General features: G+C 35.2%; 1 protein-coding gene across 27 annotated transcripts in view; it reads right to left on the reverse strand.

Annotated features, from left to right (window-relative positions):
• Nucleotides 1-211: 211 nt before the first annotated feature.
• Nucleotides 212-27,542, reverse strand: part of ERBIN (erbb2 interacting protein) — a 106,895-nt gene continuing 79,564 nt past the window's right edge. For 11 of the 27 annotated variants that reach the window (XM_023751311.1, XM_023751317.1, XM_006081393.3 and 8 more), the window contains 9 exons: nt 22,354-22,468; nt 20,423-20,606; nt 16,773-18,318; nt 12,088-12,231; nt 9,359-9,475; nt 6,378-6,587; nt 5,300-5,392; nt 4,118-4,192; nt 1,360-3,416 (listed from right to left, as the gene is read on the reverse strand). In XM_023751311.1, the coding sequence (XP_023607079.1) occupies nt 3,309-3,416; nt 4,118-4,192; nt 5,300-5,392; nt 6,378-6,587; nt 9,359-9,475; nt 12,088-12,231; nt 16,773-18,318; nt 20,423-20,606; nt 22,354-22,468 (2,592 nt within the window). In that variant the 3' untranslated portion in view covers nt 1,360-3,308. Of the gene's footprint in view, nt 3,417-4,117; nt 4,193-5,299; nt 5,393-6,377; nt 6,608-9,358; nt 9,476-12,087; nt 12,232-16,772; nt 18,319-20,422; nt 20,607-22,353; nt 22,469-27,542 lie in introns of all 27 variants that reach the window. The other 16 variants (XM_023751337.1, XM_023751349.1, XM_014452261.2 and 13 more) reach the window with 12 other exon arrangements.

The raw sequence follows: 27,542 nt of genomic DNA on the forward strand, positions 1-27,542 counted from the left end.
TGGAAAAAAATATCCTTCCAAGTAGATTCGATTGATCACCAATTTCAAACTAACTGAAAAATATTTCATACTCCACTGGCTTCCTTTAAAGTAAAATACAACACTTTCTCCATACCCAGAAATAGATTTTCTCAGTGGTCAAAGAAAATAATTGTATATCTTTCTCTTTGTGACAATTCTTCTCACCCTGAATTTCATAAAATCACACAACTTTAAATAGCATTAGTTTATTACCTAGTCACTGTGGTTACTTAAAACAATCTAGATATATACAAAAATTTGGAATGTTTTATAAATGTTGACAAAAATATTACATAGCTGCTAATGGGATTTTTTTTTTAAACAGCAAATTAATGCTTAAAAGTTTAGTTCAATTTATAGCAATATTTGTGTTTAAATTTTTTAAAAGTATATAAACATTTAATTCTAAAGAGGTCAGAAGAAATTTATAAAATAAATACATAGGGAATTTTAGAATTTCATGGTTCTGGTAAACTAACGATTCTTTAATGAATCGTTAAACTTTAGTTTTATGGGTACAATTCTGTACTGAGTAAATTACCCTTAACATGACATTTTTAATGGTTTAAAATTTTAGGGTAGTCAATTTTAAACACTGTTACTAAAAATAAGAAAGTTTTGATGGTTTGTTACATGATACTTATTAAAATAAAGTCTGTTATGGGTGTAGGCCTTGACTGTAAATCACTCACCTTTAAAAAAACTAAAAATGTCCTTTCTATGTCCTCAAAAGATTTGAATTATTACTCTTTTAAATTTTGAAACTTTATCATTACCAAAACAAAAATTTGAATGAAGAGTCCTTGTTATTTCATTTCAATTTTCCAATATTTTAGAAGAAAACTTTAGTTATTATTTTAAGTGCAAAACTTTTTGCTATTAGTTTTTAACATTATATCATGTATCATGTTACTCCTCTTGGTAACAAAATTTCCTTATTCAACTTTGTGTTACAAGAACATTTAAAAAATATTTTAAATTAACTAGAGTAGAAAAAATACTAGTGCATATAATAATACCTGCATTTGTAATATTTCAATATAAAAGCAGACAATTAAGTTTAGATCATTGATAAATCAATTGTTCTTTGTGGCTTACTTCCTTTTCTAAAATTATAGTTTGTGTATCTAATTCGAGGTAAAGTAGTTGAAAATGTAATAATTATATCTATTTTATGTATTCCTATTAAAAGCAGAAAATGACTGAAAAATTGATTTAAATCAATAAAACTGATGTGAAATACAATGTAAAATTACATATATTGAAATTACATTGTAAAATTACAATGCTAAAATAGTTTAAAATCAACTATGAATAAAGGGAACACCAAGGCTTATCTTAAAGAATCTGTTTGTCATTCTTTTTTAGAGATTACAACACACATACAATAAATGAATTTTATCAAAATACAGCACATTTCTTCTACTATATCCATAAAAATCAATTCCTATGTAAATAGTACTGAAAATCAACAAAAATGAGTTAAAATTTACAAAGAGTTGTTAAAGGGTTTCAATCAACATTAAAACTATACAGTACAATAACCAATTGATAACATCTTGAAAGAAGTGCAATATTTGAGTTCACATCTTTTTAAAAGTTACTCTGACTAGTAAGAGGAATGAGTCTAACTCACTTTTGCAAAATAATGTCGATTGCTGTTTTTGCTAGTCCTATAAAAGTCTTAATTAAAACACGGTTGAAGAACAAAGAATAACATATTAAAAATTCCAAAATTATATTTCTTAGTAATTAAAAATGAATTGCAATAACTGAATATTGCTCTAATGAAAGGCTCTAGATCAGCCTTGAATAAAAACAGTTATTGGTCTTCTATGGCACTTTTTTATGGTCCAAATATCCATGCATTCATTCTTACCATTGAATGCTATTCAATTTTTATTTGATTACATACAGAAAAATAAAACAAAATTTTGTTCGGATAAACAAATTAATAAACCTCTACCCAAAATTTCTTACACTAATGACAACAAAGGCAGTTGGTGGTAAAACACTATTACACTGACACACTTAGAAACCCTTTAAAGACTCTGAAGTGTCGAGTTCACATTTAAGGTTACCTGTAGGAACAGCCCTTTATTTGAACACCTTTACACACTGGTAGGCCCCAAGGACCCATCCCTTTGCTCTACAACCCTCCACAGCAATGCTCTATCACTGTGCCAGTTTCACAAACTTGCTTTGGTTTCCTAGCTCCATGCGTACTGTTTCCTTTTACTTTACCAAGGCAATGTGAGGCCAAACAAAAGCAAGAGGCTTTCCTAAATCTTCTTACATTTTGTGTCATAGCAACACAATCTTAAAACTGGCCATTTTAGTTTCCTTTGCTGCTTAAAATAAAAATTATAAATTAAGATTGAAATGGAGTATTAATTATAAAACAAATCGCAAATATCATTTGCAAAAAAAAAAAAAAGAAAACAAGGGATTTCCATATCACAGAAAAAGCATGGACATACATCTACAGTAGAGTTTAAAATTTCCTGTGACTAAAAAATGGAAAATTGAATCACCAGTAGGAAATTTATGTAGTCAATGTCTATGACAAGTACAGATCCTGTAGAGCTCATAAAATGCAATCATCGTCTTTTTTATTTCTTTAAAAAGACATTACATTTTTTATTGCATTATTCTATTAATAAAAACACATGGACAGAAAGCTGTTTTTTCATTCTTTGCTTTCAGATTTTTACAGGAATTAACTTAATCAGGCCTTGGAAAGTGAACCCATCAGCACCACCTTCACCTGCTCACTCTTCGATTCAATATGCACATAGCAAAAGCCAACACTTCAAATCTCTTGCCCACAGTAAAAAAAAAAAAGGTTTCAGCAGAAAAACATTAATAATCAGTTGAATAAAAATAAGGGCATAAAAGCTATGAGACAGCTAGCTCTGCCATCTGTCTCTGGGCTACAATCAAGGCTAACAAGAGCCTTGCACAGAGTTCAGTCTGTATATGAAATCCAAAAATAAATCTACAATCTATACAAAAACAACATACGTTTGTTTTTGTAGCCTTGATTACTATGTCTTTAAAAAACCTAACAGGAAGTTTTATATGGTTTGAATTCAACAGTCTTCCCTATATACTGTACAGTGGTTCTTTCCCTCTAGCCACAAGTTTCATTATTTCATTAATGTACAAATTTGAACATACTTTTTTTGAGTTCTTCTTTATATATAAAAATAGTCAAAATATTAATTTCCCCTGCAAATATCTTCCAATAAATCTTGCTGTCTTCCCCCCCTTTTTGTCCACAGTTCTTATGAGGAAACCTCTCGTACAATGATGAGTTCTACTGTGTTCTGGAAAGTTTTTAGCAAGGACACTGCTTGTCCATGTTCAATATTAATGAAACTGTAGCCATTAGCCTAGAAGAAAGAAGAAAAATATTTTTTAAAAAACTAAACATTTCATAGTAATTTATTTGCAGAAAATAAAGAATGATTTTGGCAATTGAAAACAACATTGAGACTCCTGAGCACTAAAATAGAATCTCTGAAGGTGGGATCCAGGAACCTATATTTTCAGATGATTCCTACATAACAGCCAATGCCAGGAATATTTGTCAAAGACACAGTGCTGTCAGTGTTGTGTGTATGCACTACCATGCGATTAAAGCCACCAAGTTGCAGGGGTAACAGATCAAGAACACTACACTTCCTATAATTTAGGCTAAATGTTTACTGAGGTCTTACTGTGTGCCAGACACACAGTTCTAAGTGCTTCCATGAATTAACTACTTTAATTCTCCTAACACAACAAAGATTCTTTCATCACCTTATTCTAGAGAAGTTACCATTTTTGAACTAAAATAAAATACTAAAATATATCAAACATGTATTAAAAGTATCAGTATGATTTTCCACAGTACAAGGTGGAAATTATTTAAACTATGAAAGCATTAGAGTAGCCTATAGAAAATATCACTCTTTTTATCCACAAATATTTAAAGATAAACTTCATAAAATGCTTATTTTCAAATCAGGCATTTAATAATTTCTTGATGAGGAGGCAGATTAATTACAAAGTAAAAAATAAAGGAAATAATAAAAAGATGTATCTTAGTTACCTGAATAATTTTATCACCTGGTTGCAATAATTTTGATGCTGGTCCTTCAGGCTGTACCCTTGTTACAAATATACCCTTTAATAACAACAACAAAAAATTACTTAATGGGAAGCAGTATGCATAAATAACAGAGTACCAAGAAGCAATCTTTCTCAGTATGCAAAAATTTGAATTGTAAGGATTTCTCCTTGTCTTCTCTGAAAACATCGTGACAACCAACCCTATTATTATTATTATTATTTTATATCCTCAGCCAAGGAGTGAGTATATTTTTTCCATTGATTTTTTTTTTTTAGAAAGATTGGAAAGGGGGAGGGAGAGAGAGAGAGAAACATCCATGTGAGAGAGACATATCGATTGGTTGCCTCCCACACGTGCCCTGAGCGGGGGTGGGGATCAAACCTGTCACCCACTGGTGAGCAGGCTGGTGGCAGGGCAACCCAACTCTATTATTTTTATTTTTGCCTCTGACAATTCAGTATAGTTATTTCTGTTTAAGTGATGAAGTTACTTCTATAGATGTACAGAAAAATAATTACGAAGTTAAAAATCACTTCACAGTATGAGGAACATTTGAAATATTTGGTTAAATTTATATTCCTTGAACAATTAAACCAATCACATTTCAAAACAAAAAGCTGAACAATACCGAAAGAAATAAAAAGGTGTCTGTCTAGATTTACAGAAATACATGTTAGATTTTTACATATGTACTAGAGGCCCAGTGCACAAAATTCATGCATGGGTAAGGTCCCTATGCCTGGCTGGTGATCAAGTCCGATATGAAGGGCAACTGGTGGGGCGGTCAGGGGCCCCCACAGGCACCTGCCTTGGCTGGCCTGGCAGTGCCTGCTCACTGGCCCGGCCCCCTGCCGCCACCGCCAGTTGCCTTCCTCAGCCCGCACCCCAATCGCCCCACTGCTGCTGCCAGTCGCCTCCCTCTGTGGGGTGACCAGGGGGGCAATCGGGGGGCCCCCGCTGGCACCTGCCTCGGCTGGCCTGGGGCCTGTGGGCAGCTCCTGCACTGAGCATCTGCCCCCTGGTGGCCAGTGCACATCATAGCGACCGGTTGTTCCACCGTTTGGTCAATTTGCATATTAGGCTTTTATTATATAGGATAATAGATATTAATAGTGAATAAAACTTTATGGGTTTTTAAAAGAATATATAAATAAAACTCACATCATCATCAGGTCTGAATGGGTTTCCTCTTCCACCAACACCTCCTGATATGCTAAATCCAAGTTCTGGATCCTTTTCAACTCTCACTCGAATCTGAGATATCAAAATAAGGTAAGTTGCAACACAGTAACATCCATAGTTAAGTATTGGTATATTAAGTTGTAACAAACAAACATAACTACGTAGGGATTCATCTAAAACAAATACCTGGGCAGATGAAGTGAAACTATGACATGGAATATTATGTTAATGAGTTAGTGAGTTAACGGCACAGCTAGGATTATAAAGCAAAGCTCATAACTTAATCTATTGCTGTTTTATGAGAATAGGCAACCAATTAATGTTAACCCTATTGTATTTTTAGACATGGATCTTAAAGACATAGCATACACATAAAACATGTACATTATTAGTTTCTATTTATGAAACATCTACATTACATAGTATCTCTGTCTATTGGGCAATCCATAGATCCAAAATGAATAAAGCATTTGTTCTCTAAGTTTCTAATAATATCATTTTATCAATAAGCTATCAAAATATATGACTATATGACTAGCAACTTTTTTTTTTAAGTACTTTGTAAGATTTAATTCTCAAAGTAGTTTGGAGACTAAAGTCAAGTTTCACAAGCCGAGTGTCAAATAACCATAGCAAACCACAACATGCCAATTCAAGCTTAATGGTCTAAGGAGGAAAATGGGAGACATCTATAACACTGTTAACAATAAAAAAATATATATTAAAAAAAGTTTAATGTCCTATTTATATTGTTGAAGAAGGTCTGCTTTCATCAATCAGTTTGGGAAAAATAACCACCTTAGGAAAGAAAGAAAATCATGCCTAAAACACTACATCTTATGTCAATTAATGAGAATGGGGGTTGGGGTCATAAAGTCAAAAAAACACACAAAGTTTAACACTTTATAAACTTAACAGGAAACAAGACCTTTAAACACAAAATGGTTAAAAAAAACTATGTTAAAATTCTATATGAATTTATTGCTAATAATTAAATAATCTATAAAATACATTAAAAGCTTAGTCTCGTATTTCAAATATTCTTGATCATTCTTACCTCTTGCCTTGCCAGCTCATGGCCTTGTCTAGGAGAACAATGGGGCTGTGTATATGGAGGCTGGTGGGCCACTTTCAGCATCAAGTAATCAATTAGTTGTTCTCTAGAGGGATGCCTTGCCACAGATGCCTGAGGAAGGGGGTGATGTATTTGACTATAATTTGCCTGAGGCCTGAGAGGCTGGCCCATCTGTCCATTACTCAAAGGCATCTAAGAAAAACATGAAGTGTCTTAAAATGACCAATAATGATGTCTTAATACAAATAATTGGATTTTCTTCTTGGAGCATTTCAAAAGCACTAGAGGTTAACATTCTAAATCACAGTGTCATGCCACTTATACTAGTTTTTCTAATTTTACACTAAAAAAAACCCCGTTTATGTTTTAATTCTAAACTTGCCTGAGTGCTTGATGATAGAATGAGTTTTCAAAGATTTTAAATGAAAGTAAATCATATCTACATTTTAAAATATTTGCTTTTCTGTCTGATATAAATGCACCTATTATTCTCACATAACCAAATGTTAAAATGGTAAACAGTATGCCAAAAATCTTAAATTTAAGTAAGCCCATTAAAAGGGTATCTTTTCCTATACTATCTTTAATTTCTCACATGCACATAAAACATGCCTTTGCCAATGGTTTTTCTTTAAAACAAAAGTAATTTTTTGGTAGAATATTTTCCTAAGCCTATGTCTTTTCTATATTTATTCCTTTCTTTCTAGAATTAACAAGCCAATTCAGCTATGCAGTGCTGTGTATCAGTTAGCAATTTCAAAACTCTCTAAATATTAATTCCATAGAATAGTAACTACAAAAACGAAACTTTGACATTCTATTTTACTTTTCACATGCTAAACAAAATATTTGAGATTATTTTGGTGTTTTAAGAGAATTATCTTTGTTTTAACGCAGGGGTGGGCAAACTTTTAGACTCAGGGCCACAATGGGTTCTTAAACTCGACCGGAGGGCTGGAACAAAAGGATGGATGGAGTGTTTGTGTGAACTAATATAAATTCAAAGTAAACATCATTACATAAAAGGGAAAGGTTTTTTTTTTTTTTTTTAGTTTTATTCATTTCAAACGGGCTGGATCCGGCCCACTGCGTAGTTTGCCCACGGCTGTTTTAACGCTGTTTTAACGCCTTTCATTTTTAGAGATTAAATCTGAATTTAAAATCACCTTGTAGCATTTGGCTAATAGCTTATTCTGTTAGTGAGGAACCTGTCTGGCAAATAAGGTTACATTTGTATTGTAAATATTTGCATGTGAAGAGATTCTGATTGGAAGAGGAAATAAATGTTTAAGCTATTCAGTTACTTAAAACATCATTGTTGATTATTAATAAAAGATGACCTCATCCACATGGAAATCATAGAAAAATTGTGAGGGAAATATTTGAACCCTATTTCCCTAAAAATTATCCAAAAGTAGAAAAATTGGAAATGCTTTTCTTTGTAAACCTTGCTTTGGTAAAGATGATTTTCACTTTTTAAAAGAGTCCTGTTTTTCACTGTTTTATATTTGAGAAGCTAGTTAATTCTGAGGACTGGAAACATATGCGAGTGTTTAATGACAGATGGTATTAGCACAAAGATGTCAGTATTTCCTGAAAAGTCTTTTACTGGGTATTTACCACTCGATCACTGTAGATTTGAAGCAATTAGTTCGCCCAGGAGTACCTAAGTAGTTGTGCTGTTTATTACTTACACACAACTCGGTAGACAGCACTTGCTTTTCTCCATGTTTATATCATTTTTTTCCTATGTGCAAATTCAATACTTTTCTCCTGTGGAGAATTCTCCAGACAATAATTACTTGTGACCCATTCTTAAGGCTCCTTGACACCCAGATACTTGTTAGTGCCTGACTTTCTACATCAATGTTAAACGTACTCGGGTAATATATTAAGCTATGTATAATACACAGGTGGCTCAGTGCAATAAAAAGCATAAAACAAACTCAGCAACCTAAACCATACAATGGATTTTAAAATGAAAAAACAAAACTGGATAACAGAGCTCAACTAAAAGAAAAACCAAAAAATGACAGATATGTATGAAGTTAAATGTTATGTGGCTGGGTTTCTACTCTCAAGAACAATATAAAAATTTATATCATATATAACTATGCTTCATAATTATATCTGGTTATACTAGGATATGGAATTAGTTAAGAGAAAGGACAGAAGAGAGTACTAAAGAAAATAATTATCGCCCTAGCCGGTTTGGCTCAGTGGATAGAGCGTTGGCCTGCAAGCTGAAAGGTCCCAGGTTCGATTCCGGTCAAGGGCACATGCCCGGGTTGTGGGCTCGACCCCTAGTGGGGGACTTGCAGGAAGCAGCCGATCCATGATTCTCTCTCATCATGGATGTTTCTATCTCTCTCTCCCTCTTCCTTCCTCTGTGAAATCAATAAAAAAATATATATCTTAAAAAAAAAATAAGAGGAAATAATTATCTATCTGGCATTGGTGACAGAAAAATAAACTTTCTAAATGAGTGACGCTTTAGCTACAAAATTAATAATAATAAACCATCATCTATTCTACCACATATAAAAGTCTAATTACTTTTAGTTACATTTAAAGTATTTTAATATGCTTCTGGTAATAATAAAACAATTTCAAATGAAGAATTTAAGGTAGGTTCAAGTTTAACTCTTCAAATAGGTTTATCACGAATGCCAAAATCCCTTTGATTCAAATGATAAAATAAGTAGGTGATACTATAGACATACAAAATAATACAACAAAATAATTCACTAGTGTAGGAAAAAATCATGGAATAAATTGAAAAATAGCGGAATACAATTTTCCATTTCTCAATTATTTTAAAAATAAATCCTTACTAATAACTAAGCAAGGAAGGAAAGTTCTCAAAAAAGTATTTTCAGTGTTAAAGCATCTATGCTATTTCTAGTTCAAAAACAACAAACATAGTAAGCTCACAGATACCACTTTATTTCCTGAGCACCTACTTTCAAGCTGTCTGGAGGAACATCTTTGTGACTAAGTGTAGCTGATGAGTAGTTGTGCTGTCCTGAAATGAATATATCATCTTGACAAGGATCTCCTGGACAGGATGTCTGGGGATGCTTCAAATTAGGGGAAAATAAAAAATAAAGAAATAATGATCTTTAAGATGTACAACCAAATGATGATGACACTTGAGAGATTAGGGAAAAAATAGCGCTATAGAAAGATGAAGAACCAAATGAAACATTAACATCACAACTGCCATCAATCTGAGTACCTTTATGACTGATGTTAACTAAACTGATCATTGTAATCATTTTGCAATATATACATACATATATCAAATTATCAAGATATATACCTTGGACTAATACAATGTTATGCCAATTACATCTCTTACTGGAAAAAAAAAAACTAGCACTTTTAGTCATCTTCCAAAGTTAATGGCAAAATGTTTTTGTTGTTTTTTTTCTGACCAGGGCTGGGGATTGAGCCTACAATCCAGGTACATGTCCTTGACTGGAATTGAACCTGGGACCCTTCAGTCCGCAGGCCAACGCTCTATCCCCTGAGCCAAACAGGCTAGGGCTGTTTGTTCTTGTAATATATAAAACATATATACAGATACACAATGTTATTTCTTTATAATGCTTTTAGTTTTATTTACAATAACAGCTAGCTGTAACACTTTGAGCCACACTCTTAATCCAATTAAGAGTCCCAAATTTTAAGAGGAACTAAAATATATTCCTGTTGAGCACCACAAAAAGTTTTTTGGTAAAATAATTACCTGATGTTCTTTCAACAGCATAGTATCACCGAGGATTTTCTTTTAAATGATGAGCAGTACCAATAAACATACCGCTAAATAAAACTTATTTTACCCTAATTTTATCATACTAATATTAGTCAGCTCCATATTTTCAAAAGCACTGGTTTGGGGAAATGCTTTTAAAATTAACTAACCAGAATTCCTATTTTTATATGTCAAGTGATACCCTTATATTATAGCTTATCTCACTGATAGTTTTAGATTAAAAGTAGACGCAATTTCATTATCTTGAACATTTCTTATAAATATACTGGGATACAAGATACCTAAAATTTTCATTTTAATTTCATTCTAAATACACTTAGCTATATTTTAGAAAACTAGAGAAACTTACTTTCAAAATAGTACATGGGTAGCAATATAAATATGCAAATTACATCATCATGTCGAAAATAATTTGAATCTACTTCATTATGACATGCCATAGGATACATATAAACCCAAGGGTTTATAATGTAATCTTAGAAACTGTATCTGCAACAGATCTATCATGTACAGTTAATTGCTAGTTCAAACCATGGCTTAGCATTTTTAGTACTTTGGTCTAATTTTGTGTATTTAATTAAATGAAAACTTTATTTTTCTTCTCCATTTTCAGCTGTGCTTTCAGAATGCATAAAAATCAACTTAGCTCATAGCTTAAGTTTAAAGTCAAGCCTGAATGTACAACTATGTTTATTTAATCTTTAAAAGAACAAGTATATTATAATTGAAAAAGTAAAATGCAACAACAGACTCAAAGGCTCTGAATTTAAGAATAACAAGCAAAAAATATTACTGTGTAAGAATTTGTAAAGAACAATTGTTCCAGATGACTGTAAGATTACCCCTGAGTTAATAAAGGCCCCTGTCTTTACTTTGACTTCAGCTATAATAGTGCCAGAACCCTCTCTCTTCCTGTTTCAATTTGGTAAGTTACAAAACGATTGCTGCCACTATAACATAACATAGAAACCAAGTGGTGTCAGGTGACAGAAGGCAAAGCAAGATGGGTGAGACACAGTCAGAGCCAAGCTCCTATCCTAGAACAAATCAGGAGTATATTAAGAAGGGGTGAGGATGGGGAGAGTAGATGCTCAGGAAAAAGCAAAGCACCCCAAAGTAAGCAGAGTCAATATGGAAATAAAACTGGGGAGGGGATAAAATAAGGTCATAAGGGAGAAAGGTCTTTTCAGGATGGAAGGAGAGGGGCAGAGGAAATATTTATTTGGAGGCTATGCTACTACCTCAAGTTGTTAGGAAGAGAAAATCTTAAAACAGAGCCAGGCCAGAGTTGTTCTGTTCTTTCTCCTTCTCTGCTATTCTTACACCCTATCCTTTCACTATTAAAAGAATAAACCTTTCATTTTCACCACGAATGACTATGGCTGAAATGTGGGTAATAAAGAATTTGGGTTTTGTCTTTTCATTGTACTTATTGCAATTTCTCAGCCTCAATTTTTATATTTAGCTACTTATGATCAAACTTAGTTCCACTTAGTTCTTAGTGCTTTTTTTGGCCAATACTCAATCACTAACATGAAAACTACTGCTCCCCACAACTCCTCTGTGGATTACATATGGCACAGTCTTAAAATCTTGAGTTTAGGGAGAGCAAGCTAGTTTCAAGAGAGAAAGCACTACAAATAATAATTTTTAACCCCTCTCAGTTATTTCTATTGCTTACCCATTTTTACATAAAAAGAGTTGACTACATCCTTAGTTATGACCATAGAAACCTAAGAGATAACGACTAAATCAGCTTTGCAGCAAGTTTTAGCACTAAGCCATGGTGGAACTGGGAGGTAACAAGATACCTAACCCCACAGCAAATTTTATTTTCCAGAAACGTTAAAACATTAAAATGTGGGGTTTATTTCTCTCTGTGCACTAAAGTACTGGTCTACTGCAGGTACTCACTCGGAAAATGTGCCCACCAGAACCTCTTCCGTCTGCAACACAAAAGGCAAGACTGCCTTGGCTGCCATGCAGGTCCCTAGAGCTGCCACAGTGAAAGCTGCTTACAGCAGTGAAATTGGAATTAAAGGACCGTGACAGCACGCTCTGAATGAAGAGGGGATAGATTTAACAGATTAGTGTAGCATGCAAAATTTACAAGACATGTTATGTATAGATGCATTTACAAGTAAGCCCAATACCACACAGAAATATCACGCAACACGGAATTTCAGTGCTACTGAAAGAAACTGGCACTATTTACCATATAGATACATGACAACATACAAATATACACACAAATCACATGTAATCCCACCATTCAAGTTTAGACATCAAAAAATAGGAATTGGCCGAAACCAGTTTGGCTCAGTGGATAGAGCGTCGGCCTGCGGACTGAAAGGTCCCAGGTTCGATCCGGTCAAGGGCATGTACGTTGGTTGCGGGCACATCCCCAGTAGGAGGTGTGCAGGAGGCAGCTGATTCATCGATGTTTCTAACTCTCTATCTCTCTCCCTTCCTCTCTGTAAAAAATCAATAAAATATATTTTAAAAAAAATAGGAATTGATGTCATACCTAGATGTATCTGTACAGCTATACATGGGACACAAACTAATTCCTCTTAAAGATAAATTTTACCAACAACCAGTTAAGTCAAAATAAATTTCTAGAGTCTGCTTCATTTTATAGAAGTTATCTTATTATTAAATAAAAGCAGAGTTTAAATACATAATATAGCACAAATTATATTTGGCAAAACATACTCAGCTCTTGGCCATTGTAAAAGTTTACTATAAACACAGAATTTTAGGATATAACATTTAAAAGGCTCCCACTGCTCTATAATTACCAAAATAAAAACAGAAACTAGAAAGTGCACATATAAAAACTTTCTCCCATCCAAATAAATAGATATTAAAAAACATTATATTTTAGGAGTTAGTAGTGCCCTTTGCTGCTTAAATACAAAGAACAATTGATAGAATCCTTCCAAATATTGAGTTTATATAAATGTCTAATCACTAATCCTAGGGCTGCCTGAAAATGTACCTCAATAAATGCACTGCCTGATTCTCATTATTCCTGCTTCTTTACTTCCAGAGTTGTTAACTGCTATTCTTTCATGTACATGCTTTTAGTCATGTTCCTGAATATTGAGAGTCTGATGGTAAAACTGAGAGAAACCACATTTTGAGCATGGCTTGTAATGAAGAAATATGAAATGACGTTACAAGCATTTCTATGTTACTCTTAGGGACTATACACCTTCTCCAGATTATGAAATTGATGTCTACTATTAAGAAACATTAACATGACATTCCAGAATTAAATGGATCTATAAAATTACAAGGTACATTTTTAGTTATTTTGTGGATTTTAAAGTAATAACTAAAGAAAAAGCTAAACTTAATAGGCTAGGCCTGTACTTTTCCAAACCATTTCACGATAAATAAGGATTTAGCAGAGGCAATTCAGAGGTTCCATAAACAGCTGGTTAGAATGTAAAAATAAAGAAATTATACACACAGTTACATACACATGGTTTGTTTTAACATGTTGTTAACTTGAGTGGACTGACTGACCCTGTTTAAGGACATGTAGATTTGAAACAAAGCCTATTATGCCATCTTTGAACACATATGACGTTTTGTAAATATTTCACTGAATAAGAAGGCTTATGCTCAGAACAGGTCTGGTTTTTAATTCAGGCTTGTGCTCAGACACTCATATAAAACTGCACTCCATCACAACACATGGAAACACTGAACAGAACAGTGCTCGGCAAATGTCCTGAGCACTGTTGTTCATTACATGCAAACAGTTGCATAAGAGCAACTGAACATAAAAATTGTCATGTTGTGTTAATCTTTAATCATATCTGGTTGAGTGCTTACGTATCTAAGTTGTTTTAATTTAATAAGTACTATTAGCAAATGCTGACTTAATTCAACTTTGAAATAAAAAATTTTATTCATTTTCAGTGTTGTTAAATTTTATTTATAAATAAGTCTTGAGATTTTTGAGGTGAAACCTATTTTATATGTGTGGATTCTAGATAGTTTGTTGGGGTGGGACAGGTGTGACTACCACAACGTTTCAAAACCAAGTAAGGGTCAATAACTTATCTATTTCTGTATTATTAATAAACTCCCAGCTGGGCAAAGTAGCAACTTTTGATTGGGGGACTTACCCCTAGAGGTAGGAAAGGCATTGTGAAATTCCCTGAAGAAATTTTTCAAATATCCACCATGCCATCAGAATTATGTTTTGGGGAGGAAAGGGGGATTACAGAGGAGCAAATAGAGATCTTTCATCAACCTCCACCATTGTCAATCAATACTTTCCAGTTTGGAGTCTACATCACATTGCCCTATGCATTTCCTAGTTTCACTTCAATTCTCATCTCTAAATTACCAGTGCGCAAAATTGAGACACTACTTTCATATACTCTCCAAGCAACCGTATGGCAAATTTCTAAATATAAAAAGCAGAGAGGCACAATGAACAATGTAGTGGCTGCTACTTGCTTCCATTTACTAAAGTCCAGGCACTCTCTGTCAGATAGGAAAGTAATGGGAAAATAGCCATTGGAGATGTCAACTAATATTAATATACTAGAGGCCTGGTACACAACATTCGTGCACTGGGGGTGGGGGAGGTCCCTCAGCCCAGCCTGCGCCCTCTTGCAGTCTGGGACCCCTTGGGGGATGTCGCAGAGGTGGGAAAGGCTCCCACCACTGCCACTGCACTTGCCAGCCATGAGCCCGGCTTCTCTCAAGGGATGTCTGACTGCTCGCTTAGGCCTGCTCCCTGCAATTGGACATCCTTAGCACTGCCACGGAGGGGGGAGAGGCTCCCGCCACCAACGCTGCACTCACCAGCTGTGAGCAAAGCTTCTGGCTGAGCGGCGCTCCCACTGTGGGAGTGCACTGACCACCAGGGGGCAGCTCCTGCATTGAGCGTCTGCCCCCTGGTGGTCAGTAGGCATCATAGCGACTGGTCGTTCCACCATTTGGTCGATTTGCATATTAGCCTTTAATTATATAAGATAGTATAGTATAGTATAGTATAGTATAGTATAGTATAGTAAACAAACTCATCTCATCCTCCAAATCTGCTATTCCTCCTCTATGTTCAGTAGTAGTTACTGGCATTCCTCAAAACCAGTTAGTTATTCCAGGCACCAATCTCAAGTTTAATTTCTTGATTCAATGGCTGATTATAGGAATATTACAATCAAAAGTAAATTCTTATCAAGTCTATTTCAGAACTGCCTCTTAAATTCATTTCTTTCCCTCAATTCCACTAATATATTCTCATGTATTTTCGGGACTACTACTAGATGGCTTCATCACCCAGTCAACTTAACTCTGTTGCCTCTCCTCCTCAAACCCAGTACCACACCAGAAGTTTATTTATAAAACAGCTATATTACTTCTCTGCTTAAGAGATTTCCAAATTTGTCAGCAAAAACATACAAGTTCAAAGAACCTCAACTGTATGTACAAAGTTATAGCTGAAACACAATAAATAGATGAGAATGAAGTTACCTAACCTTACAGGTGGCTTAGTTATTTAAAGTTGAGAGGACAGCATTGCATAGAGCTAACAATTACAGGCAGAGATGCAATGTGGATTGATATAAGGTACTAACTATATTTTAGGTATTTATTTCTGAAAAATTCGACTTAAGGAATTTTTTAAAATAATGACTAACTGAGGTTGTATATTTTTAAAAAACCAGTATCTTATATTTAATAAACAGAGGTAAGATAATTCTTGGGTAAAATCCACTGAGAGGTACCAAGCTAAATCCTAAAGAAAGAATATGCCTTATACATTTGAGCACAGAACTGTGACACTAATATATGAGTTTTACAGGATATTTAAAAATGTTAACTTCTTTCAAAAAACAAACATCTATACACTATAGTAGAGCCAGACAAGTGAGTTTAAATAGGTCACAAATGCAATTCGAAAAGAGTAATGCCATGCCAGAAGCCATCTGTGTCAGTGACAGTGTTAGTCATATAACTGGGGGGAAAAAATCTTAGATGAAATATTTACATTTACAGTACATCTGTTTTTCTGTTAACTGTACAATAAACTGCTTATTTTTTGCATACATATTTACATAATTATTAATAGATGACAAGAGGTCAGAAAATGCTAAACAGAGGTACATATGTATATACATGTATTATTCATAGTATGTGTGGCACAATCTAAAAATCATACACAAAAATAAATAAAATGAATGTAAGCCTATCAAAAAAATATTGGGGAGTAAGAGAAGGAAGAGAAGCTTATACTACCATCTCAACTGCTCTCAGTCTGACAAGTCGGAACTTGGAACTCTATTGTCAGCATCAAGGAAAAACTCCTAGAATATAAATATATAGGGTGTCCCCCCAAAATGTATACATTTTCAACAGCTGATAGCTCAATTTTGAAAATGAAATGTATTTTAATAAACACTGCCATTATAATTATTCAAAGTGTATGCATACATTTTTTAAGGACATCCTATATATTCAATAATCCAGAGTATCTTGTTTCACCTTGTTTTAAAAAAACCCCAAGAATGCCAAATTTGTAAAAGAAAATCAGTAAATTCGTGAGAATGAAAAAATACATGTTTAATTACCTTTTCTAACTTTTTGGCTTCTATATGTCGTAGTACTTGTTCTCGCCAATCATGAGGAACTTTATTTTTTCCTGGAGGATCTAATAAAGAATGCTCAGAACCAACCCTTGCATTTGGTCTTTTTGAAGGACTAGTCCGTGAATAATTGAAATCACTAACTGACATAGTTCTCTCTGGTATTTCACTAACTGAGGGTCGAGCACTTTGAGGCCTAGATGTATTTGGACCATCAATGCTATATGTTCGTGCAGAAAGAGGTCTCTGTGATCCTGACATCATTGGAGCAGTTCTTCCCACTGAATGTAACTCCCTGTATGATAAATAATCTCCTTCAGGGATTTGGGCCCGCCTTGTGGGACCTGGCTCACTAACATTTACAGAGGCTGTAGAGGACACACTACTTTGTCGCTGAATTGTATTTCGAGTTGCTCCAGGAATGAGTCGGTCATTTGGTGAGATGGCCCACATTTCCCCATGTCTTCCTGGGCCAAGTCTTGGATGTAAATGGTATCCAGTATTAGCTCGAACATTGTTATGGTTAGAGAAATTCATATTGGCAGAATGTTTATTAGCATAACTGTGGTTTTCTGTGCTCTCTGATCGAGGAAGGCGCTGAGAAGGAAAAGTGACGTGATCCATTTGGGGATTTTGTTTGGAGTGCCACAAAGTGTCCTTGACTGCAGCGCTGCTACTGTACTGGATGTTATATTGTGGAGGACCATATATCTGAGGCGCAGATTGTGGACCACTTGCTACGGGGCCTCTTATATTTGGCTCTTCAGGATTATGATTTGAATCAAACTTAAAAATTGCCTTTGTACCTGATATTAAATCAGAAGATGAAGAAGAACCAGTAAATACTTGCAATGGTTGATCATACAAAAGTGTAGCTGACTTGCTCCTGACTATATTTTTTCCATCAATAGATGTGACTTTAGCTGTTGCACTTGGCTGCTGAAGTCCATTATCACTAAGAATGTCATAGATTTTTAGCTCTCCAGTCTCCATATTAGTTATGCTATGAGATTTTACAACAGACCCAACTGGCCCACTTCTCTGAGGGGAGAGATCTTCGGTGCTCTTGGAAATACCCATATCAATAGAAGGATCAGTGTCCTGGGGCTCAGTCTTCCGAGGAGACTGTGGAGTTTCCTCAGAATGTCCATTCACCTTATTTACACATTCCAGATTAGGACACTTGTTTCCATTTTCCAAGCGCTCAGCTTGTCCTTTAGCATTAACGCTTAAAAAGGCCGTTCCAAACATGATATCCTGTGCCTTTGATCTTTCTATTCTCTCTGGTTGAAATGTATCATTGGTTATAAGTTTATGAAGATTCATATTGATATGGTCTAATTTGTGAGATTCATCAGATGTGGCTATTGAGTCAATACCTTTCTCAATAAGAACTAATCGTTCCTCAATATTCAAATCATATTCAGGTAAGTTGAAATCTTTTTTATCATGAACCTTGAATTGTTCCTCTGTTGAATGGTTTAAAATATCTCCATTTTGTAAAAGGCTGTTAAAATTTTCATCTTCTTGCCTAAAACAAAAATAATGTTATCAAAAACATCATAAAGCCCAGTTTTCTTAGTAATGGGAGATTTATATTAAATGGAGAAAAGTAAAACTATCTGAAAATTTATAATCAAGATTAATTTTCATCAATGTCATAAATCACTTAGTCACAATATAGTTTGAGCTAAGTAAAGAAAAAAATTATGTGTCCTCTTCTGGTACAGCTTTTCACAACTGTGCTAAAATATGAAATGCTTGCCCTGCCGGTGTGGCTCAGTGGTCGAGTGTCACGGTTCTTTCCCAGTCAGGGCACATGCCTGGATTGCGGGCTTGATTCCCAATAGGAGGCATGCAGGAGGCTGCCGATCAATGGTACTCTCTCATCATTGATGTTTCTCTTTCCCTCTCCCCTCCTCTCTGAAATAAATAAAAATACACTTTAAAATATGACATGCTTGAAAGATGGGCAGATACATGGAGAAAGAGCCAATAATTTGAACAGTTGAGTAAAACGCACAGAACATTTTTATGAATAATTCCGAAACCTTATATTAGCTATAGTTATCATAATAACTGTTATTAGATTCAAATATATAGATAAGGAAATTATATAAAGAACTAAACAATAGCTCTACAAAATATGAAATATCAAAACTGAAATTAACCCTGGCTGATGTTGCTAAATGGTTAGAGTGTTGGTTTGTGCACCAAAGGGTCTCGGGTTTGATTCCTAGTCAAGGGCATGTTACCTGGGTTGCAAGTGTGATCCCTGGTCCAGTGGGGTCTCATGTGGGAGGCAACCAATCATTGTGTCTCTCTCACAGTGATGTCTCTCTCTCTCTTTTTCCTTCCTTACCTCCCTCTTCCTCTAAAATTCAATGGAAAAAAATATCCTCGATGAGGGTTAACAACAACAACAACAAAACACACAAAAAACAAACAAAATACACAAAAACCTGAAAGTAAACTTAATCTACATTGAATTTGGGAAATATTTAAAGGTGATATTCCAAAATTACAGAAAATACTTTATTTCTGCTTGGTAATATGAAAACATGATTGTGTCTTCGAATTGTATTTCAAAAAGTAGTCAAGTTATATTTCAACAAATATTCCTTAATATTAATCTTCCCATTAGGTAACAAATACTCATGATTAGAAATACAACAGAGATACAGCTATATCTTTCTTAGCCTTTATTTCATTATATAAAAAACATGATTTAGAATATACTAAACTACTTCCCAACATCAGTAAAATTTTATTATTCAACAAATTACTCATTATCTTAACATCTAAAAGGTTATAAAAATTAATAATTTACCATACTGGGTCTTAACCTCAAATTCAGAGAACAGATATAAATGATTAATCATAATTACAACTACATAACAGCTAAACTCATTTTGAGATAAAAAAGGCATTTTTCTTTTCCAACAATATGAATCAATACATACAAAAATTTGACTTAACTATGTCGCCTGGAGCATAACAACAATTGAACTCTAAAAAATATTTAGCAATATCCATACATTAAGCTTTGGGTTCAGTAGTAACCCAAATCTTTCTATCAAATACTCTACCTGATAGATTAACATCAAAGTAAAATGGTACAATCTTACTTTGATAACCAAACTTGAGAGCCCAAATAATAAATTCGTTTTAAACTTCAGCTAAATTCCAACATGTAGGAATTAAGCCTTTTTAGAAAAGTTGACCTATAAATTTAAGTCTAATCCAAAGATACATCACTAATCAAAAGTATTTAAATAAATCCTTTAATTTGGGGCATCACCCCAAAATGATCTTGCATTTCTAATCCTAAAAGTATCAGTTTCTAATTGAATTACCCCAAAATAGGTTATTTATGTTGTAATATCTAGAACTGTTCAACCTTTTAATGAAGAAAATAAGAACATATTTTAAATCTTTTCTCCGCCCCCTTAAAAAACTAAAAGGGAAAGGTATAAAAGCTAAAATAATTAGTAATAAAGTGGAGAAGAAACCATATACTGCCTGAACCACTTCTATAATATTTGTGAAATCCTTAGGTTGGTCATATATATTTATTTGCATTTCTAGCTCTATTTTTTGTAAAAATAAATTATTTTGTTAAGATATTTACAAACCTTCTTTTGGAATTAATACCAATGTGAGTTTGTTTCACTGGAGAGCAGAGTGAGGTATCTTGACTACTATCAGTATTAAGAGAAACTGAATCAGACATCCGGGATGGAGAAGAACAGTTGCTATTATTCTGATTGCTATTGTGTGTAACTTCATCTGATAAAGAATCTATATCCTTTGTATCATCTGAAAGAAAGAAAGAAACAAACAAAAAACTCAAGCCACTGATAAAGTCACCAAAAATCCTGTGTGAAATACTTCCCAGTGATGACAAATAGCATTTTATATTGCCCTGGTTCAACGTATAAGGTAAAGAATTATATAAATTAATAGATAACCAGAGGCATCTATAAAAATTCAGCCTTAATACACACAAACATGAAAGAATTTTAAAATAGTGACAGATACCTTTACTTTTTAAAAATATAACCAAAGTTAGGTTACCCAGAATTTTATTAGTTTGAATTACTGACAAGATTATATTATTCAATGTGTTCTAAGGCTATGGGTTAGTTTTAGTAAATATGCTTTCCCACTCATTTCAAAGTATAGTTTATAGCCTTATGTAAACTTATCTTGGGGAGAAATTATATCATACATGTAAGGAATTGTTTTTATCTATTCTGACAATAAAAATGAGCAATTCAGTCAATCAAAAAACAACCACCAAACAAATCAAGAAATTTTCACAAGGTCAGCTCTCTCTTCATATTTTTAAATCATTTCAAAAAATTGTACATGAATACTGAACTCTTCATATGTGAGATGGCTTTATGTGTAACAATAATATAAACAGAAATAGACAATATTCATATTCCAGTATAGGTAGGTAGAATAAATAGTATTTTTAAAAGTAGTGATAAAAAAGATAACATAATATCTTAGAACCCTCAAGAATGTTTTTAACTAACTCAATTCTAGCCAAATCATAGAAAGAGTATATATATAGATACAGTCATAGATTACATGAATCTGAATTAAGGATATTTTTGCTGTTCCAAATATTTCAGTTCAAGTAGTCTAGATTGTGTTTACAGTTAAAAACAGTAGCAGAGGGCTCTCTAATTCAACTTTAAGGTATTAGGGTCTCAGATTATGAATTTTTAAAATAATGTTAAACTATCTGTAACAATTTCTTTCCTAGATATATCCTCCTTCTTCCAATTCCAAATCATGGGACAATTGTGATCATTAGATAACATGTAAAATATTTAGCATATAGCAAGTAGCAATTAGTAAGTATTCAACATATATTACCATCATTATTATTATGAAATCCAAGCTATTTGAGGAGCACCTTGCTAGCAAATTTCATTAATGCCATAAAGGCAATAGCTGGATCAATACTTGTTGGAGGTAATATAGAGATGTTCAGACACTAGTGGGGAGGAGTGAGGGAAGGTTAAAAGTAAGAGACAGATATCCTTCAAGTCCCCTTTTATGTTAAATGAAAGAATGGCTGGAAAAAGAATGGTTTAAAATAAGTTCTGGGATAGATAAAATAACAAACATCTACTATACATCCAGTATTGGGCTAGGTTTCAGTACATTGAATAATCTAGTATATTTAATATTCACAAACTCCTTCATTAGCCTTACTTTATGTCAAATTAGATATGTACACATGGATAAAATTAGGCTCCTCAAGGATCATACAGTAAATAAGTGGTAGAAATGGAATCATAATCTAGACTTGTCTCCCTATAAAGTCCATGTCCTTGTAAGTAGACATGCATGAGGGAAGAAAAAAGGTCTATCAAGATTTTCCTTTAAAAACAAGAGAGAGAAGAAAAAGACCTTTCAAAAAAGTATGTTTTAAAAATTGTTGCTAAAAAGTGTTTTAAATAACATAATGACATTTAATGATATTCCAAAACAATTATACATTTTATTCAGCTCATTTCTAATCTCAGAGCTTTCCTTCACAGCTAACCTTTTTTGCTATTACTAAGTGCTACCACTTTTGGCTGGATAATAGAGGTTTCAATTAATGGTGGTCGCATCTCTGCCATTTTCATCTCTTCATCAGAAGAAAGTTCTTCAGATTCCTAATTTAAAGACAAAAGAGTGAAAACATTTATGAAAATAGATTGTTTTTTTAAATGAATAAATATTACGTCATAAGAACTTTATAAAGAGAAAAGAATATTTAGAACATATATGAAACCTTTTTATAGTAACAGTGACTAATAGTAGTATATGATTTAAAAATTTTTAAGCTATAGCAATAAAACTGTGGTAGTTATTAACAATATTCCAAAGCACCTATGGGATAATTTCCTGGGGCAGACCTTAATTCAAATTTATTAATGATTACTATGTGCCTAGTACTATGTCAGGTGCCAGAGAAATAAAAATACATAAAACACAATCCCTGCCATTGAAAAACAGTTTGCTCCAACAAAAACCTCTTCTTCCCATAATCCTCAAATTTATGGCTCCAAGGATCACTGGGTTCCAAGGAATCAGAAGAACTGAGATGTTCTTTTACTAATATAAATTAATAACAATTTTTGCCCAATTTGAAGACAGAATTTTATATTCTCCAGGAATTTTTCTCTAATATTTAGCAAATATCCCAAGTTATCTACCATTGAGAGCTACCTTGGGTAGGAAACAAAAAGACCTATTAATGGGAAAAATTTAATATTGTATATATTACATATAAAATCAGCTTAAATTATTCTACTAATATGATAAAATAAATAAAAGGTTTTAAATAGGTGTTCTCTTAAAAGTGCTAAGACTTTTAGGTACTCGTAAGTGCCATAATAAAGATATGGACTGGAGTTGGCAAATGTTCAGTGAAAAGGCTAGTCAACATTTTGCACTTTGAGAATAGTCTCTGTTTCAACTTCTCAACTCTGCCGTGTGGACAAGTGGTCATAGACAATAATATAAACTAATGACCATGGCTATGTACCAGTAAAACTGAATTTCATCCCATTTTTCATATCATGAAATATTCTTTTGATTTTTATTCCACCTTATAATAATGTAAAAGCATTTCTTAGCTTGCAAGCCATACAAAAACAGGCAGAGGCCGGATTTGGGCCACAGTTGTTTTTTTTTAACCCTGTTTAAAACTGTATGATGATGGAAAGCGTTAGTAGAATAGGAAAAGAATGTAATTTGGTTTAGTTGTGATGGGTGAGTTAAGAAAGGAATGATATTCTGAGCAGAGGAAGGATGAAAATATGAAAGGATGGCAAATCTGCGCCATGCAGCTGGAGCTCAGGATAAGTGTGGGAGAGACAGAAAAGGGAGACTGGATTACATGGTGAAAGATTATGCTCTGAGTATGGACTCAATTAAGTATGGGTTGGCTGTGACTGGAGGTTGCCTAGCCAGGAACTTACAAGATCAGACTATCTTTTAAACTAGTAATGCTGGTATTAAGAAGGTATAGGAAGAGACTGGCAGAAAGGCATCTAGCTTTCACAATAGCACTGAAGAAAAGAGACTGCATCTGTCCTTAGGCAATGGCAGTGATGGCTAGCAAAGAGATTAAGAAATTTTGGAATTAACAGGACTTAGTGACAGAATGAATGGGATAAGAAGGGGCAAATGTTCTGTTCTAATCTTTTATATCTGCAGCATTTATTTTTTTTTTTTTAAATTTTATTTTTTTATTTATTTATTTTTAAATATATTTTATTGATTTTTCACAGAGAAGAAGGGAGAGGGATAGAGAGTCAGAAACATCGACGAGAGAGAAACATCGACCAGCTGCCTCCTGCACGCCCCCCAGTGGGGATGTGCCCGCAACCAAGGCACATGCCCTTGACCGGAATCGAACCCGGGACCCTTGAGTCCGCAGGCAGACGCTCTATCCACTGAGCCAAACCGGTTCGGCATATCTGCAGCATTTAAACTGCTGGCCAGACTTCTCCTTCATGAAATTGTATTATTCCTGGGCTCCTGGGAACTGCAGTCTCTACATCTCCTCCCACCTTTCTCCTTTGCTCACATCACAATCTTCCTGCAGCTAGCTCATATTTTTTCCTTTCTTATTCTTTCCCCCTGGATGGAATCACTTTCTTCAATAATTATGTTTAATGTAGACATATATCCCATTTATAATCTAGCTTTTGTTTCTCACTTGAGCTAAAGATCCCAACTATCTAATGAATATGTCTATCTGATGGTTTTGTCATTTCTTCAAATTCCACCTAACTAAAACAAACTTGTCCTTCCTTGTCTATTTGTTCTCTTAACACATTGCGTACCGCACCGAAATGTCTAAGACATACGCCAGGGACCGCACGTTTTTGGGCAAATTGCACGTTATTTAAATCATCATAACTACAGATCATAATGCACTTTAGGTGTTGTTTTTCAATAATTATAATTATAACATTTTTATTTACAAAAACAATTAAACAATTAAAGTTCCTAGTACTTTTCTAACGTATGGTACTGCGTAAAACATTTTCCTCTATGAAGAGGGGCCAAACAAAATTTACATAAGTATCTAGTTTAGCTCCTTTTTCCATGGGCGGCACAAACTCTGCAGGCTCTCATAGGAAATTTTTTCTTTCCACTCGCTGGAATACGCTTAGGTTCATGCTGCTTCATATCACCTGACAACCTCTTGGGTGGATCTTTACGAGGTGCTCTCCTTGCACCCCCAGGGGAAGGGCTGGACAGATTTGTCTCTGGTTCCGGAGAGCCTTCATTATTGTCATCTGTTATCCAGTCTTTCGCCACCGATAGCAGAAACTGTTTATACTTCATTTTTGCTTGTGGATTGAGGACGTTGTACACTCTAAATGAAAAGTCCACAGTTTATAAGGTACAGCACTACTTTTTTTGTCCATTTCATCGTTTTCCTTAGAATGGAAATACGAAAGGAATTGATCCGCACGGTCAACGCCTTTCATGTGGGCATTGTATTCCTTGATGCAGGTAGGTTTTACAATATTCTCTCCTGTTTTTCTTTTTTTTTTTTCCTGTTGTCGAGACAGAAGTGTCATGGATCGTTGATATCATTCGGACAACCCGCTTGTCTTCCCATGCTAGGAGAATATCGCCTTTTCTGGAAAATATTATGTCACCTTTCTTCATTCTTGATGTTTTCATTTCCAAATTTGGCGGTAAACCTCTACTCTCCCTAGTAGTCCCACAGACTCTAGTTTTGTTCTGTAGCAGCAATTCAACAGTAGATGTAGCATTGTAATAATTATCCTGGTAAATATGGTGCCATATGCCAAGATAGGGTCCAAGGACTGAAAGAACAGTTTCTTGCAATTTCCTTCCTTCAGCGCCCCATAGTGGACAAGACAGTGTGTTGACATCTAAGGTCCATAACAGATGGCGCGTGAAAAACGAGAACACTCGTGAGCGGTCCTTAACAGATGGCGCGCGAAACACGAGAAAACTCCTGAGTGGTACACAATGTGTTAACACCATCATTGCTTTCAGGCATGGTTATATGACTGTTTCCTCTTCTCCATTCCTTAAAGGCAGGGGTATCACACATTATATCTGTAACATTCTTGCAACTAACGTCTAGGCTGCATTTTCTACTATCATTACTCAAAAGCCCTTAAACTTGGAGAATTCAGTATCTGCTGCCAGATTTCCCTAATACATAGCCCTTCACAAGTAATGCTCTACTAAAAAGCCTTCAGTGATCCCCCAAAGATGATAGAACATTAAGTTCAAACTTCTGAGCATGGCTTCCGGGAGTTTCATAATCAGGAACCAATCTACTTTACTAATTTTATTTCATATTATTACATACTAGAGGCCCGGTGTATGAAAATTCATGCACTGGGGGGGGGGGGAATCCCTCAGCCTGGCCTGTCCCCTTTCACAGTCCAGGAGCCCTCAGGGGCGGGAGGTGACCCGGTGATCAGAGGAAGGTGATGCCCCTATCACACCTCTGCTGCTGTCACTGCCAGCAGCGCAAGCCTTGGGCGGGCCTGGTTACCTGAGTCTCGGGTGGCCTTGGGCGGCTGGGCAGCTGCCATCCAAGGCTTGCCTGTGCCTCGGGCTGGCCCTGGGAGGCTGGGGGGCTGAGGGGACTGAAGGACTCCAGAGGCAGGCCCTCGGCAAGGCCGGCCTGCCACCCCAGTGGGGCTGAGGGGACTGGGTGTTGCCATCTTTGAGGGTGGGGTAGTCAATTAGCATATCCCCTCCTTATTGTCTGTGGGCGCCACCATCTTTGCGATGGTGTGAGGGTTAATTAGCATATTCCCTCTTTATTAGATAGGATATTTATCACCCCTGACATATTTAGTCAGATGAAACATGCTCTTTTCTACATTTTCCAAACACCATTCATTTGCTCTCATTATGCTTACACACTTCATTCAATTTCATTTCAGCTAATTTAGTATTTAAAAATGCGGGTTAAATGCCTTCTTCATCTTAGAGCATCCTTGAAATATTGTATCCAGAAAATATCTCTTTTCCAAGTTTCTGTAGCCTTTAATACTTGACTTGTATTAGTACTTTTCTTATACACTTCACACAGTCTAACCTTAATTATATCATTACTAGTGGCCCGGTGCATGAAATTCGTGCATGGGGGTGTGGGGGGGGGGTAAGGATGTGTGTGTGTGTGTCCCTCAGCCCGGCCTGTACCCTCTCTAATCTGGGACCCCTCTAAGGATGTCCTACTGGTTTACAGGGATCGGGCCTAAACTGGCAGTCGGACATCCTTCTCGCAATCTGGGACTGCTGGCTCCTAACTGCTCACCTGCCTGCCTGCCTGATTGCCCCTAACCACTCTGCCTGCTGGCCTGCTTGCCCCCAAACTGCCCCCGCCCTGCTTGCCCCCAATGCCCCCCCTGCCAGCCCGGAACGAACCCAACTGGTCCCCTGTGTCAATATGGTCACCCCACTACTAGGCATTCTGGTGGACTTGCATTTGCATCTGCACTCGACAATGGTCCGTCACCGCCTAACCGCCCACTCTCAGACAGAATTACCTACATATGATGCGGTGACTGCGGTCCTAGGGCTCACGTGGAGGTTCAGTAGGCCACATTTTGTTACAGACGCGATGACAGTCTGTACACTGATGCTTGATCACCGCCCTCGTCTCCTAGAACATAAGCACGATGTTACCCAGAAGTAAAGCCGACAGGGTCGTACCAGTGACCCAGCAAGTGT

Source organism: Myotis lucifugus, unplaced genomic scaffold (genome assembly GCF_000147115.1).
Source record: "Myotis lucifugus unplaced genomic scaffold, Myoluc2.0 scaffold_0, whole genome shotgun sequence".
NCBI classification, from domain to species: Eukaryota; Metazoa; Chordata; class Mammalia; order Chiroptera; family Vespertilionidae; genus Myotis; species Myotis lucifugus.